The 16,231-nt window shown below is 39.2% G+C and overlaps 1 protein-coding gene across 2 annotated transcripts in view; it reads left to right on the top strand.

Moving 5' to 3' along the window:
- Positions 1 to 4,798, top strand: part of lingo1a (leucine rich repeat and Ig domain containing 1a) — a 267,257-nt gene extending 262,459 nt beyond the window's left edge. For both annotated transcript variants that reach the window (XM_021564711.2, XM_021564707.2), the window contains one exon: positions 2,901 to 4,798. In XM_021564711.2, the coding sequence (XP_021420386.1) occupies positions 2,913 to 4,760 (1,848 nt within the window). In that variant the 5' untranslated portion in view covers positions 2,901 to 2,912 and the 3' untranslated portion in view covers positions 4,761 to 4,798. The remainder of the gene's footprint in view (positions 1 to 2,900) is intronic.
- The last annotated feature ends 11,433 nt before the right edge of the window (positions 4,799 to 16,231 follow it).

Below are 16,231 nucleotides of genomic sequence, written 5' to 3'. Positions count from 1 at the left end.
TCACAGACAATATTTTTACAGTTTTGGAAACGTTAGTGTTTTCTATCCTAAGCTGTCAATTATATGCATATTCTAGCATCTTCTCCTGACAAAATATCCCGTTTACTACGGGAACGTTATTTTTCCAAAAATGAAAATACTGCCCCCTAGTCACAAAAGGTTTTAATGGTTGCATAATATTATCTATTTTTGAAAACTTTCTATTGAAATTGATTTTGGTAAGTTAATTTATATTTTTTAAGATGACTACCGAATAGGTCTATTTCACCATCCGCCCATTTTGTTGGTAAACTAATAGCCCGTTTACTTTGGGAACGTTATTTTTCCAAAAATGAAAATACTGCCCCCTAGTTACAAGAAGTTTTAACAAAGAAAATTGACAAGTGATGTCACCAGGCAGGTCAAAACTCCATCTCACGAAAACAGGAACAATTTCAGGCGGTCTTTTCAAACAGCTCTTACACTAAAAGGGTATTATTGTCATTTTCACAATTTCACAGCATTAATCCAACCTCATAGTGTGGAAATATATACAAGACACAGAAAAATCACATTTCTGACTGTACTGGGCCTTTTAATCCAACTTTTTCAATAAATACGCAAGTATGGCTCTTTGCATAAAAATGGAAAGTATAATTATAAAATCAATTATTAATGACATTGTTAGTAATAATAATACAAAATAAAAGGGACTTATATAGTGCTTTTCAAGGACCCAAAGTCACTTTACAATTGTAGAAATATAAAAATCACACTAAACAAAACCATGAATGAAGAGAGGGTGGCTCAAAGAAGGGAAATAGTATAATGTATCAGTGTATGGAGAGGTTAGGGTTGGGATTTGGATATGAACCCGATTTAGAGTAAGGTGTGGGATCGGGGTTAGTGGAGGGGGAAAACACTGACGGATAAGATAGAAAGTAAATATTCTTTGTTATTACGATTTTAAGACCAGTATCTATCTTTCTGAAGCCACCGCCCTGGCTCTGCATGGTCTATATTGTATTGTAAAAGATTGCTCCAGCTGAATGTTAGCCATAGCACATACATCAGACTTGACACCATTTGTCTTTGATTGCTACTGCTGCCCCACTCCCCACTCTGTTTTAACTCACACAGCACATTCACGCTGGAAATACAGGGTGAAGAAGAAAAAATAAATATTTTATGCTAACGGTACACTCTAAAGATGTGCTCAGCATACGTGTCTCTGAAACAGCATGAATTGGCTAACCTTCTCAAAATTGGTTAATTCAAGCTGCACCTGGCCCCTTTTGAAATGCCATAACTTAATACTAGGGAGCTCGCAATGACTGATTGATCTTGAGCAAGGTGCTATGCAAGCCATACACACAGTGGTGTAATGGTGCCTGAAGAATTTTCCCCCAAAAAAATCAAAACGCCCCGTCCGACGAAGGAAAAAATTATATGAAAAACAGTGACATACACTCTGAACGACCTACAATTATAAATCCCATATTGGTCTTTCACAGTCAGGCCAACCCAAGCTGTACTGTGCAAGGTAGCCTAGTGGTTAAAGCATTGGGCCAGTAACCGAAAGGTTGCTAAATTGAATCCCCGAGCTGACAAGGTAAAAATCTGTTGTTCTGCCCCTGAACAAGGCAGTTAACCCACTGTTCCTAGGCTGTCATTGTAAGTAAGAATTTGTTCTTAACTGACTTGCCCTAGTTAAATAAAGGTTCAAATAAAAATAAATAAAATAATTGTTTGAAACCAGGACATGTTACTTCATATTACGAGGTATGTCTCACCTTACTTGAAAGTAGCCTATAGACAAAATCCCACCACAGAAATGTGAAGGCAATTATTTTTTTATGAAGACTTACTCATATGCTTTATCCTGTTCTATTGATTTTCTTTCATTGTCTATTAGGAAAATACATTATCTTGGTCATATTAGCAACCCATGATAATTGTTGCATATTTAACCCCCCCCTCTTTCTACAATTCCTGTGGATATTTCCATGCACATTTTAGAACGCCCTTTTCCTGCAAATTTAATTTTAGAACATTCACGCGAAGGTACATTGCCCCATCTAAAATATGAAGAATCAATTGTATATCAACATTTTAAGCTAAGCATTCGGATCTGTTCCATCAGCCTTATTAATTGAAACGGCAGTGGAGATTTAAGAAGTGAGTATACGCAATGCCCACTGAAAAATAAGTGGGTATACGGCGCACACACACAAAACATAACTAGGCAGCATCACACCCGAATGCCAGGAATTGATTCAAATTCTTTGTGATACATCTACTGTCTGTCCGAGCTCAACATTTCCTCTTATGGATCATGAATGAGTCTAATATGGTGCTGATGTAACCATTGCATGCAAATCCTTCAGCTAACACTATTCCATCAGTTCACAGGAGCCTCCTGCATCTGAAATGCCTTTGAAGCTCTGTGTAGAGTAGTGAGCATTGCAGGATTCATACATGTCAGTTTTCTCCATTATGCAAATACATACCTTATTCCTAGTAACCCCTCACCCCCATTCATTCATATTTCCTTTGTGCCATTAATATTGCAGCAAATCTTTTACACTCAATTTCAAATTGTGTCACATGAGGATGGCATCGCTTTACATTTTATTGCTTTTCATTGTTGGCGTCAAAATGCCTGGCAGAGAATAGTAGTCACTATTTTTCAAAAGAGAGCAAATAGTATAATATGTTTTCATAGGACACTCCTTTTCCCACACTTCAAAGCATTTTATATGCAGCAATACTGCAGAATGTGGCTTCAAAACACAATACAAAAGTTATCTCACTTTTCACCAATTTTAATGATAAGGAAATAGCCCAGTGTTATTTAGAGTATCTAATCAGTGATTGTTTTTCTGACATGTCCTTTCTCTGTCTCTCTTGTGTCTCCATAGGTAACCGATAGGATGGGGGCCAGGGAAGCGAGTGGGCACAGCTACCTGGTGGCTTGCTGGCAGCCCATTCTGATTCTGATGCTGGGCACCGTACTGTCTGGTTCCACCACAGGTTGCCCGTCCCGCTGCGAGTGCAATGCCCAGGAGCGCTCAGTCATATGCCACCGCAAGAAGCTTATGTCCGTCCCTGAGGGCATCCCCACAGAAACGCGGTTGCTGGACCTCAGCAAGAACCGCATCAAGACCATCAACATGGATGAGTTCGCAACCTACCCCAACCTGGAGGAGCTGGAGCTCAACGAAAACACCATCTCCGCTATTGAGCCCGGCGCCTTCAACAACCTGTACGGCCTCCGGACATTGGGGCTGCGCAGCAACAAGCTCAAACTCATCCAGCTGGGTGTGTTCACGGGCCTCAGCAACCTCACCCAGTTGGACATCAGTGAGAACAAGATAGTCATCCTGCTGGACTATATGTTCCAAGACCTGTACAACCTGCGCTCCATGGAGGTGGGCGACAATGACTTGGTGTTCATCTCCCATCGGGCCTTCCATGGTCTCAGCAGCCTGGAGCAGCTGACTTTGGAGAAGTGCAACCTGACCTCGGTGCCCACCGAGGCCTTCACCCACCTTCACAGTTTGATCTTTCTCAGGCTGCGCCACCTCAACATCTATGTTATTAAGGATTACTCCTTCAAAAGACTGTACCGGCTGAAAGTCCTGGAGATCGCCAACTGGCCCTACCTGGACACCATGACCTCCAATTGCCTCTATGGACTGAACCTCACCTCGCTGACCATCACCAATGGCAACCTGACCTCCATCCCATACGTGGCTCTCCGGCACTTGGTCTACCTACGGTTTCTGAATCTGTCCTATAACCCCATCCACACCATTGAGGGGAATAAGCTCCATGACCTTCTGAGGCTCCAGGAGTTTCACCTGGTTGGGGGCAGGCTGGCTATGATCGAGCCCTACTCGTTCCGGGGCCTAAACTATCTGAAGATCTTCAATGTGTCTGGCAATGCCTTGAGCACCTTGGAGGAGTCTGCGTTCCACTCGGTAGGCAACCTGGAGACTCTGGCGCTTTACGATAACCCCTTGGCATGTGACTGCCGGCTGCTGTGGGTGTTCCGGAGACGCTGGAGGCTCAACTTCAACCGGCAGCAACCCACCTGCGCTTCACCTGAGTTCGTACAGGGAAAAGAGTTTAAAGATTTCCCGGACGTCCTGCAGCCCAACTACTTCACGTGTCGCAAGTCCAGGATCCGGGACCGCAAGGCGCAGCAGAAATTTGTGGACGAGGGAACTACTGTTCATTTTGTATGCCAGGCGGACGGTGATCCCGCCCCAGTCATCATGTGGCTCTCACCCCAGAAGCAGTTCATCACGACCAAAACCATCGGACGGCTCACAGTATTCCCAGATGGCACCCTTGAGGTGCGCTACGCGCAGATTCAGGATAATGGAACGTATGTGTGTATAGCCAGCAACGCCGGTGGCAATGACACATCTCTCGCCCACCTGCACGTCCATAGCTACTCTCCAGACTGGCCTCACCAACCCAACAAGACCTTTGCATTCATCTCCAACCAGCCCAATGAGAATGGTGGCAATGGGACGCGAACCAACGTCCCGTTCCCCTTCGACATCAAGACCTTAATCATCGCCACCACTATGGGTTTCATATCTTTCCTTGGTGTCGTCCTGTTTTGTCTGGTGCTACTCTTTCTGTGGAGTAGAGGTAAAGGGGCCACAAAGCACAACATAGAGATTGAGTATGTGCCACGCAAGTCAGACGCTGGGATGAGCAGCAGCAACGCAGACGCCCCTCGCAAGTTTAACATGAAAATGATTTAACGGGACCTAGGGAGCAAACAGACTCTTAACTTGAAATTGTAAAAAAAAAAAAACGTCAAATCCTCCCTTACAAATCTGTGGATCCTGGGATGTAATCATGAAGTAATCTGTTTTCCCTGACTTAACTGTTGGAGATGGAGAGAGAAGTTCCTTGCTTTCGTAATATGTTGAGTATATGAGGGGGATGATAGCAAAGCAGACGCTCCACAGCGTTGGCAATTTCTGCAAGGCCTTTAGGTACGTTTGTTCGAAAGCTAATTTTGTTGTGTGCGATTCATATTCTTGTGGATTTATATTGGGAAGAAATTATAGAAAAAAAGAGATGAACCCTTCTCTATGTATGTAATAACCTGCCTTCACTGTCCTTTTGCCTGTGTTCTTAGTTTATAGATTTTTTACAGAAATTGAAATATTTGTTTACCAAAATGTTAAGAGTAGATTGTATGGGTTGATGAGCACATTTAAACAATCCCTTCTGGTACTTTGTCAGTCAGAATATACAGTACCAGTCAAAGATTTGGACACACCTACTCATTCAAGGGTCTTTCTTTATTTTTACTATTTTCTACGTTATAGAGTAATAATGAAGACATCAAAACTATGAAATAACACATGGAATCATGTAGTAACCAAAAAAGTGTTAAAACAAATCAAAATATATTTTAGTAGTAGCCACCCTTTGCCTTAATGACAGCGTACCACACTATTTTCATTCTCTCAACCAGCGTCACCTGGAATACTTTTCCAACAGTCTTGAAGGAGTTCCACATATGCAGAGCACTTGTTGGCTGCTTTTCCTTCACTATGCTGTACAACTCATCCCAAACCATCTCAATTGGGTTATGGTCGGGTGATTGTGGAGACCAGGTCATCTTGATGCAGCATTCCATCACTCTCCTTCTTGGTCAAATAGCCCTTACACAGCCTGGAAGTGTTTTGGGTCATTGTCCTGTTGAAAAACAAATGATAGTCCCACAAAGCACAAACCAGACGGGATGGCGTATCACTGCAGAATGCTGTGGTAGCCATGCTGGTTAAGTGTAAATAAATCAATGACAGTGTCACCAGCAAAGCACCCCAATACCATCACAACTCCTCCATGCTTCACGGTGGGAACCACACATGCAGAGATCATCCATTCACCTACTCTGCGTCTCACAAAGACATGGCTGTTGGAACCAAAAATCTCAAATTTGGACTCGTCAGAGCAAAGGACAGATTTGCACCGGTCTAATGTCCATTACTCATGTTTCTTGGCTCAATCATGTCTCTTCTTCTTATTGGTGTTCTTTAGTAGTGGTTTCTTTGCAGCAATTCGACCATGAAGGCCTGATTCTCTCCATCTCTTCTGAACAGTTGATGTTGAGATGTGTCTGTTACTTGAACTCTGTGAAGCATTTATTTGGGCTGCAATTTCTGAGGCTGGTAACTCTAATGAAGTTATCTTCTGCAGCAGAGGTAACTCTGGGTCTTCCTTTCTTGTGGCGGTCCTCATGCGAGCCAAAGTTCTTGAAATTTTCCAGGTTGACTGACCTTCATGTCTTAAAGTAATGATGGACTGTTGTTTCTCTTTGCTTATTTGAGCTGTTCTTATCATAATATGGACTTGGTCTTTTACCTAATAGGGCTATCTTCTGTATACCACCCCTACCTTGTCACAACAGAACTGTTTGGCTCAAACGCATTAAGAAGGAAAGAAATTCCACAAATGTACTTTTAACAAGGCACACCTGTTAATTGAAATGCATTCCAGGTGACTACCTCATGAAGCTGATTGAGAGAATGCAAAGGTGTCTTCAAGGCAAAGGGTGGCTACTTTGAAGAATCTCAAATATAAAATAATTTTGATTTGTTTAACACTTTTTCTGGTTACTACATAGTTTTGCTGTATTCAATAATATTCTACAACGTAGAAAATAGTAAAATCATGGAAACCCTTGAATGAGTAGGTATGTCCAAACTTTTGACTGGTGTGTGTGTGTGTGTGTATATATATATATATATATATATATATATATATATATATATATATATATATATATATACACACACACACATATATACACACACACGGAACATATATATATATATATATATGTATGTGTGTATATATGCGTTCTGTATCTCATCCATATCATTCACTACAGTCGTGGCCGAAAGTTTTGAGAATTACAGAAATATTATTTTCCACAAAGTTTGCTGCTTCATTGTCTTTAGATATTTTTGTCAGTTTTTACTATGGAATACTGAAGTATAGTTACAAGTATTTCATAAGTGTCAAAGCCTTTTATTGACAATTGCATGAAGTTGATGCAGAGTCAATATTTGCAGTGTTGACCCTTCTTTTTCAAGTCCTCTGCAATCTGCCCTGGCATGCTGTCAATTAACTTCTGGGCCACATCCTGACTGATGACAGCCCATTCTTGCATAATCAATGCTTGGAGTTTGTCAGAATTTGTGGGGTTTTCTTTGTCCTCGTCAACACTCACACCTGTGTTAACGAGAGAATCCCTGACATGATGTCAGCTGGTCCTTTTGTGGCAGGGCTGAGATGCAGTGGAAATGTTTTTTGGGGATTCAGTTCATTTGCATGGCAAAGAGGGACTTTGCAATTCATCTGATCACTCTTCATAACATTCTGGAGTATATGCAAATTGCCATCATACAAGCTGAGGCAGTAGACTTTGTGAAAATTAATATTTGTGTCATTCTCAAAACTTTTGGCTACGACTGTACACTTTACATTAAGTTGTTTTTATACCTGTGGAGCGCAATGTAATTCCTCTAGTAAACACATTGTTTTTAGTGGAGTAACAATGTTACATAATTATTTAGTAATTGCATTGTAATGGTATAGTATTTGAGTTACTGTTTCTTAGTCTACTCTTTATTGTGTCATAACAAACAATGCACAATTCCATTACTATGCATTTACAAAGCAAAGACAACTTTTTACAATTACTATAACATGTTACTGATGTTGTTAGTAGAGTAATTGAAGCATTACTACAAATGTAAAATAGCAACTTAATTTAAACTGTTACCAAGGGAGTTTCAAATACGTAATTTTGTTGGCATAGTTTTATTGTATATAAGGTTTGCTGAGTCATTGCTCTATAGCGGTTTTTGGTTCGAACATGATTCTTCTCAAAACCCCTCTAAATGTATTAATTAATTTATCAAGATTAGATCTCATTATCTCTGTTTTCTTGTGCTAGACACTGTGGCACACAATGTTTATTGGCCATAAACATTGCATTATTTTATCATATTTCATAAAATATAATGATAATATAGAGTGCATTCACACCCCTTAACTTTCTCCTCATTTTGTTGTGACAGCCTGAATATAAAATGGTCACTGATCTACACATAATACCACATAATGTCAAATAGAAATTATTTCAAATTGAAAAAGGTATTCAATCCCTTTTATGGCAAGCCTAAATAAGTTCATGAGTAAACATTTGCTTAATAAATTGCATGCACTCACTCTGTGTGCAATAATAGTGGTTAACATGATTTGTTAATAACTATCCCATCTCTGTACCCCACACATACAATTGTCTGTAAGGTCCCTTAGTCGAGCAGTGAATTTCAAGCACAGATTTAACCACAAAGACCAGGGAAGTTTTCCAATGCCTGACAAAGGAACGGAACCGATTGGTAAATATAATGAAGCAGACACTGAATATCCGTTTGAGCATGGTGAAGCTGTTTGTTAGGCTTTGGATGGTGTATGAATACACCCAAGTACTACAAAGATTCAGACTTCCTTCCGAACTGAGTTGCCGGAGAGAAAGAAAACCGCTCAGGGATTTCACCATGAGGCCATGGTGATTATAAAACAGTAACAGAGTTTAATGGCTGTGATATGACAAACCTGAGGATGGCTCAAAAACATTGTGGTTACTTCAAAATACTAACCTAAATGACAGAGTGAAAAGAACGATGCCTGTACAGAATAAAACAATATTCCAAAACATGCATCCTGTTTGCAACAACTGCAAAATACTGCAAAAAATGTGGCATAGGAATTCCATTTTTGTCCTGAATCACTGGGTACCATTCTCAATATTTTCAATCGTGGGGTGGCTGCATCATAATATGGGTATGCTTGTCGTCAGAAAGGACTGAAAAGTTTTTCCAGGATAAAAAGAAAAGGAATGTAGCTAAGCACAGGCACAATCCTAGAGGAAAACCTGGTTCTGTCTGCTTTCTAACATACACTTAGAAACTAGTTAACCTTTCAGCAGAACAATAAACCTAAAACACAAAACCAAATCTATACGAGTTGCTTACCAAGATGTCATTGAATGTTCCTGAGTGGCGTACTTAGAGTTTTGACTTAAATCTGCCTCAAAATCTATGGCAAGACTTGACAAATCTGTCTAGCAATGATCAACAACCAACTTGACAGAGCTTGAAGAATTTTCAAAATAATATTTGCAAATATTCCACAATCCAGGTATGCAAAGCTCTTAGACCTACTAATACATCTTGATTAGATAAGTATTGGTTTTTTTTAATTTTCATTAGTAAATTGTATTTATTTTTTGTGTAGATTGATGGGGGGAAAAAATTTAAAAGCCAATTAAATCCATTTAAACCCTACTTTGTAACACAACAAAATGTCGAAAAAGTCTAGGGGCGTAAATACTTTCTGAAGGCACAGTAATTTTATTATATTATCTATTTATTTTTGTTTTTCTCTGGGGAGCTAAAATCAGCCTAATCGATGTGGTGTTTTTAAACAGTCTATACGCAAACAATGAACAATGACACAAATAACAGAAATGACACATTATACACACACACACACTTCTCTCTGTTCAGAAGATAATCCAGCAAAAAAATGTTTGGATGCTACTGTTGATTACACTCTATATGACAACAACTGCTGGTATATTCCATTGCATATTATTGCATGAATACCTTGGTATCTGTTTATCTGCTGCCTTTTGAATTATGTTACAGTGCACTCTAAAGAGTCTTACATAATGGGCTTATGTTGTGCTTAACATTTTTATGGAGAATAAAAGTTGGGATGCTCTACTTTGTTACTAATGTGCTCAGCAACCTGTAAAACACTTAATCCCATGTTAGGGAGCTTTGGTTGTCAGAAATATTATTGTTTGAATTTCTCGACCCTCCGCAACCACACCCCCATACAAAAATTCCTTTGCAGGTTTATTTTACTATATGATATCCCAAAAAAGGGTGTAAAGAATTTTAAAAAAGTAACTTCCTGCTGATCCTCCTGGATATACAGTATGTGTAATGAATGCCCTTATCTTTTCAACTACACACTGTGGACAGCTGGGCTTTGCGGATATGTGCAGGATAAAGGCTATGTTATTGATGATGGATGACATTCCAGACAACGACACACAGTAACGGGTTGGAAGTATGGACTGAATATGCAGATGGTGCATCGACACAGATGGTTTCACCCATGGAGTGGTCTGAAGCAAGCAGCTTTGGAGTAATCCGTTTTGCTGAAAACCATGGTTCCCTCCCTGGCTGATTATGAATGCTCGCTTTGTTCAAAGTGTGGCAACTGTACTTAGTCTTTTGGTCCCGGTCGAGTCAGAGATTCATGGGAACCTCATTTCTTTCTCTTGTTCCTTTTTTTATTTTGACCCAGGACTATGTTGAACATGTAGTCCCAGCCAACTTTATATGAAAATATATTTAAAAATCCATGAAAAAAAAAATCCATTAAAATTGTTCTGTGCAATAAAGGTAATATGCAGATTTTTTTTTTATGTAAGTTTTTTTCTTGATGTTAAATTGTTGAAAATATGGTATGTTGTATTAAACAATCTATGGAGTTTTTTAAACAGATAATAGTCCTATCTTGATTTAAAACTCAAAGCATTTATTTATTTCTAACTACCACTAAAAATGTAAGAAAAGGACTTTCAGATCTGGCGGATGTAGATTACCAAGGGGGGTTGGGGGTTTTGCTTTCTACTCCTCATTATAGCCAATTAGCTATACTGTAGCAGGGATATTCAGATGCTTTAAAGCTAGCTAATTTCCTGTTTACAGGGAAGCATAATCCTTGCTATGCTTCCTGCCCCCTTGAATGTTAATCATTCTCTATCACTAATAGATCAAGGACCATGGAATATTAAGAAAATTAGACATTAAAGCCACAATCCTGCATTTGTTTTACATCCAAATGGCAGCCCTGGACTTTGTTTGCTATGAGGTCTATGCAGGATAAGGCTGGAGACATTTTTAAATTAAGAGTTATACTAGGCATATGAGAGGCATATTTTCAGGGTAATGTTCAAGAATCAATGCGTTAATTTAAATTACTATTGAATGGCAGTAAATATTGCAGATTGTACCGTTTTAATGTTAGAAATGGCTATTATATTGCTACCCTTCTACGCTTGTGTTTATCAAGTTTTTCTTGATGAAAGCACACAATCCGTATTCCCCTTTTGAACCAAAGGATAACTCTGAAACACAAACTTGTAAGGGATAAAATATACTTGTGATTTTCCTACAATTGTCTCAATGAACTAGACCAACTAGTGATATACAGTAAAAAAAAAAAAAGAGCAGAAAATAGGAATTTACCTCTGGTTACAGTATCCCAGAGTAACACAATGTTTAGATAGATAAACACATGTCATCAGATTCATATGTACAGTTGAAGTTGGAAGTTTACATACACTTAGGTTGGAGTCATTAAAATTCATCTTTCAACCACTCCACAATTTTCTTGTTAACAAACTATAGTTTTGGCAAGTCGGTTAGGACATGACACAAGTCATTTTTCCAACAATTGTTTACAGACAGATTATTTCACATATAGTTCATTGTATCACAATTCCAGTGGGTAAGAAGAAGTTAACATACACTAATTAGACTATGCCTTTAAACAGCTTGGACAATTCCAGATAATGATGTCATGGCTTTAGAAGCTTCTGATAGGCTAATTGACATCATTTGAGTCAATTGGAAGTGTACCTGTGAATGTATTTCAAGGCCTACCTTCAATCTCAGTGCCTCTTTGCTTGACATCATGGGAAAATCAAAAGAAATCAGCCAAGACCTCAGAAAAAAAATGGTAGACCTCCACAAGTCTGGTCCATCTCTGGGAGCAATTTCCAAATGGCTGAAGATACCACATTCATCTGTACGCAAGTATAAACACCATGGGACCATGCAGCTGTCATACCGCTCAGGAAGGAGACGCGTTCTGTCTCCTAGAGATGAACGTACATTGGTGCGAAAAGTGCAAATCAATCCCAGAACAACAGCAACTGACCTTGTGAAGATGGTACAAAAGTATCTATATCCACAGTAAAACGAGTCCTATATTGAAATAACCTGAAAGGTCGCTCAGCAAGGAAGAAGCCACTTCTCCAAAACCACCATAAAAATGCCAGACTACAGTTTGCAACTACACATGGGGACAAAGATCACACTTTGTGTAGAAATGTCCTCTGGTCTGATGAGACAAAAATAGAACTGTTTGGCCATAATGACCATCATTATGTTTGGAGGAAAAAAGGGGGAGGCTTGCAAGCCGAAGAAAACCATCCCAACCATGAAGCACAGGGATGGCAGCATCATGTTTGCGGGGGTGCTTTGCTGCAGGAGGGACTGGTGTACTTCGCAAAATAGATTGCATCGTGTGGAAGGATAATTATGTGGATATATTGAAGCAACATCTCAAGACATCAGTCAGGAAGATAAAGCTTGGTAAGCAAATGGGTCTTCCAAATAAACAATGACCCCAAGCATACTTCCAAAGTTGTGGCAAAATGGCTTAAGGACAACATAGTCAAGGTATTGGAGTGGCCATCACAAAGCCCTGACCTGGATGGGCCAAAATTCACCCAACTTATTGTGGGAAGCTTGTGGAAGGGCTACCCGAAACGTTTGACCAATGTTAAACAATTTAAAGGTAATGCTACCAAATACTAATTGAGTGTATGTAAACTTCTGACCCACTGGGAATGTGATGAAATAAATAAAAGCTGAAATAAATCACTCTCAACTATTATTCTGACATTTCATATTCTTAAAATAAATTACTTAAGACTGAGATTAAATTGATTTGGCAAAGGTGGATGTAAACTTCCGACTTCAACTGTATATGTAGAATCTTGAACTCATGGCAGGTTTGCCATGGCTCCACATAGCATTACCATATCAAAAATCCCATTCGGCCATATGTATCTGTGATGATTCAATTTAACATGGCTGACATATATAGCTTTATTTTTCATACTGTCAGGAACAGTGGGTTGTGCCCGACTACACAAGCTGCAATGAGTAAACGTTGAAGTTTCAGATGCTTTTACTTTAGCGTCTATTGTCTAGGCACGAGAGTGGTTAAAGAGTCCGTAACTCTCCTTATTGATGATTCTGTGGAAGGCGCACGAAACACAGTGGGAGGGTAAGCACGTTGTCCCATCCTAACTGCTGCACTTGAGTGAGGTCCAGCCTGCCCTTTTGTGCCAGTAAATTGATTAGGGAATGCCTTGCAGGTGTGCTGATTAGCAATCCTGCACAGGTGCGTTGGGTGAGCAGAGCTGTGGCGCTGTCTTCGGCTGGCCTGGGTCTGAAGGTTGCGCAGCCTTCCACAGTGCTGAACTGAGTTCCGCTGTCCATGATGCTGAAATGAGCGCACCTGTCTACTGTGCTGTGTTGGCTCTGTCCATGGTGCTGAACTGGGAGTCTTTCCGCAACACCTATGCCCATGCCTCTCACGGTGCCACACATACAAATCTGCATATGGAAGCATCCACACCTTTGATCCACTTACATGTTACCTCACATTGCTGTCATCATAGCCTCAGCTTCCAGGCCTCGCTCAAGTTGTTCTCAAGAGCCTTTGGAAGTTTATATTGGAAAAGTAGGTATGAGTGGAGCGCTGATTTCAAGAGGCTGCTGGATGATTGGCTGTAAGTAGACACAGTTTTTTTTTAAACAACCACCCCTTCCATCCATCTTCAGAAGCGCAAATTAATTAATTATGATCTAATTTACGGTGCTTGCATTTATAGCAGTCTATAGTTTTTTAAATTGATATTTCAGAAAAAACATTTTTTAAATGTTTTATATAATTTGGTTGTAATGACACTATCCCATGTGGGATCCATTGAAAATGATTGGCTTTTGGTTTCAAATTTCTACCTATATTGCTATGTGCCTTTTCCAATTGTTGGAAGGGGAGGACAGCTTGGATACCCTCCACCTTCTTTTAGTCTTTTTCTGACAAGAACATCCACAGGCTTTCATACAAAATGTGAGGTAAAAGCATGGTAGAGGCTACTGTCATCATAACATTCTCTAATTTACTGTATTTACAGCCAGTTTTGAAAACAGTGCTTTACATTAAATCAGTTTATTCAACTAAGTCTGATCTATTCAACTAAACTAGCTATTGATCCTACCCATTGATTCCCATTGTTTTGACCCCGATTCTTTGAACTGTTTAAAAATAACTAACATGTCAAATAGACTGTACTGTCAGGCTCTTACATTTACATGACATTTTAGTAATTTAGCTGCGCTTATCCAGAGTGGCTTACAGTTATTGCATTAATCTTAAGATAGCTAGGTGGGTAAACTACATACTGTCTCACAGCCATAGTAAGTACATTTTTCCTCAATAAAGTAGCTATCAGATTATTTAAGATGCTCTTTGAAGAGGTAGGGTTTAAGATGTTTTTGGAAGATTGGGGTGCCAGGACAGAGAAGAGCTTGGACTGGGCTGAGCAGGGACAAGAGACCAGAGGTGGCAGAATGGAGTACTTGGGTTGTATATTGTTTGAGAATAGCCTGAAGGTTGGGAGGGTAGCTCTTCATCCAAAATAGTATGGTATACTTCAGCTTGAGATTGCATTGAGTATGTTTACTGTAGATCTGAAATGTTTACTTTAGATCTATATAAATAATCGCCTCCATCTCAAGGACATTATACGATCTGAGATGCATGTAAGTCATACAGTCATTTTTTATGCCATTCTAAGTAATAGTTGCTTTTTAGCATTTCAGTGCCATTTAGCATACCACAATATAATCCAAGTTCTACATTATCACTACATATTTACCAGAGATTCCAATAGTCAATTACATCATGTGAAAATATACATCTCAATGCACTGAGATATCACATTCACTACACATGAGCAGCACTCGACAAAACGAGACCAAGAGGGAATAAGATGATTATAGGAATCTTATGGGCTCAAACAGTTTAGGGTTTGATATCACTTCTTTTAGACTTGCAGCAAATGTAATTGCTTTTACATTTAAAAACAGAGCAGAGGACTCCCATTAATCAAATAAACTATGACTAACACAGTGAGTACACATAATAGACCTGAAGTACTTTACTGTTGTAGTAGCTGAAATACATTAATGACAAGATCATGGAAACCGGAAAACTATAGACGATGGCTGTACCCACTGAAATCTATGACCCTTACTGTGGAGAGGTTAGAGTTGGCTGTCTGCCATACAGGCATGGCAAGAGCTGTGTGGTAAGTACCGGTTAAATAATGCTGCAGGGGCATTGTTTTACTGATATAAAGTGAGCTCCAAAAGTATTTGGACAGGGACACATTTTTTGTTGTTTTGGCTCTGTACTCCAGCACTGGATTTTAAATTATACAATGACTATGAAGTTAAAGTGCAGACTGTCAGCTTTCATTTTAAATTATAGCAATATTTGTATATAGTCCCCTATTATAGGGGACCAAATTAACTTGTGTATTAAAGTAGTCAAAAGTATTTTGGTCCCATATTCATAGATTATTTAGTGCCCAATAGTTTATAATAAATAATGTTTCATGTTATTTTGGAGTCTATTTTATTGTAAATAAGAATAGAATGTGTTTCTATACACTATTACATTAATGTGGATGCTGCCATGATTACGGATAATCCTGAATGAATCGTGAATGATGAGTGAGAAAGATACAGAGGCATAAATATCATACCCCCACAAAATGCTAACCTCCTGTGTTATTGTAGTGGTGAGAGGTTAGCATGTCTTTGGGGTATGATAAATGTGTCACTGATAAATGTGTCACTGTCCAGGTACTTGTGGAGCTCAATGTATATCCTGGACCCCAATTAACTCCCTGACCCAACCCCAATCCCAGTGGTATGATATTTGTACACTTTCCAGATGAAAATTGCTTCTTCTGTTTTTTTCACCCCCAATTACTATGTGCATGCCAAGAAAAGTAATGTTAAAAATGTAAAACATTCTATTTTTTATAGTGTTTACAAAAGTGATCATTATTATTTTGGTTGTTAAAGTATGGATACTATCAGTGGAGAACTGTCAAGGCCTTCTATCCCTTCAGAGAAGGCCCAATGATTTATAAAATAATTGTTCAATTTTAACAATTCAAAACTCTTTTCAATGTCATTCTGTTTCAATCTCTTCAGTTTGTGTTGGAAAGTACACCCGTATAACAACCTAATCA

Source organism: Oncorhynchus mykiss, chromosome 2, assembly GCF_013265735.2.
Source record: "Oncorhynchus mykiss isolate Arlee chromosome 2, USDA_OmykA_1.1, whole genome shotgun sequence".
In the NCBI taxonomy this organism is placed as follows: domain Eukaryota; kingdom Metazoa; phylum Chordata; class Actinopteri; order Salmoniformes; family Salmonidae; genus Oncorhynchus; species Oncorhynchus mykiss.
This window is presented reverse-complemented; position numbering and strand designations above follow the sequence as displayed.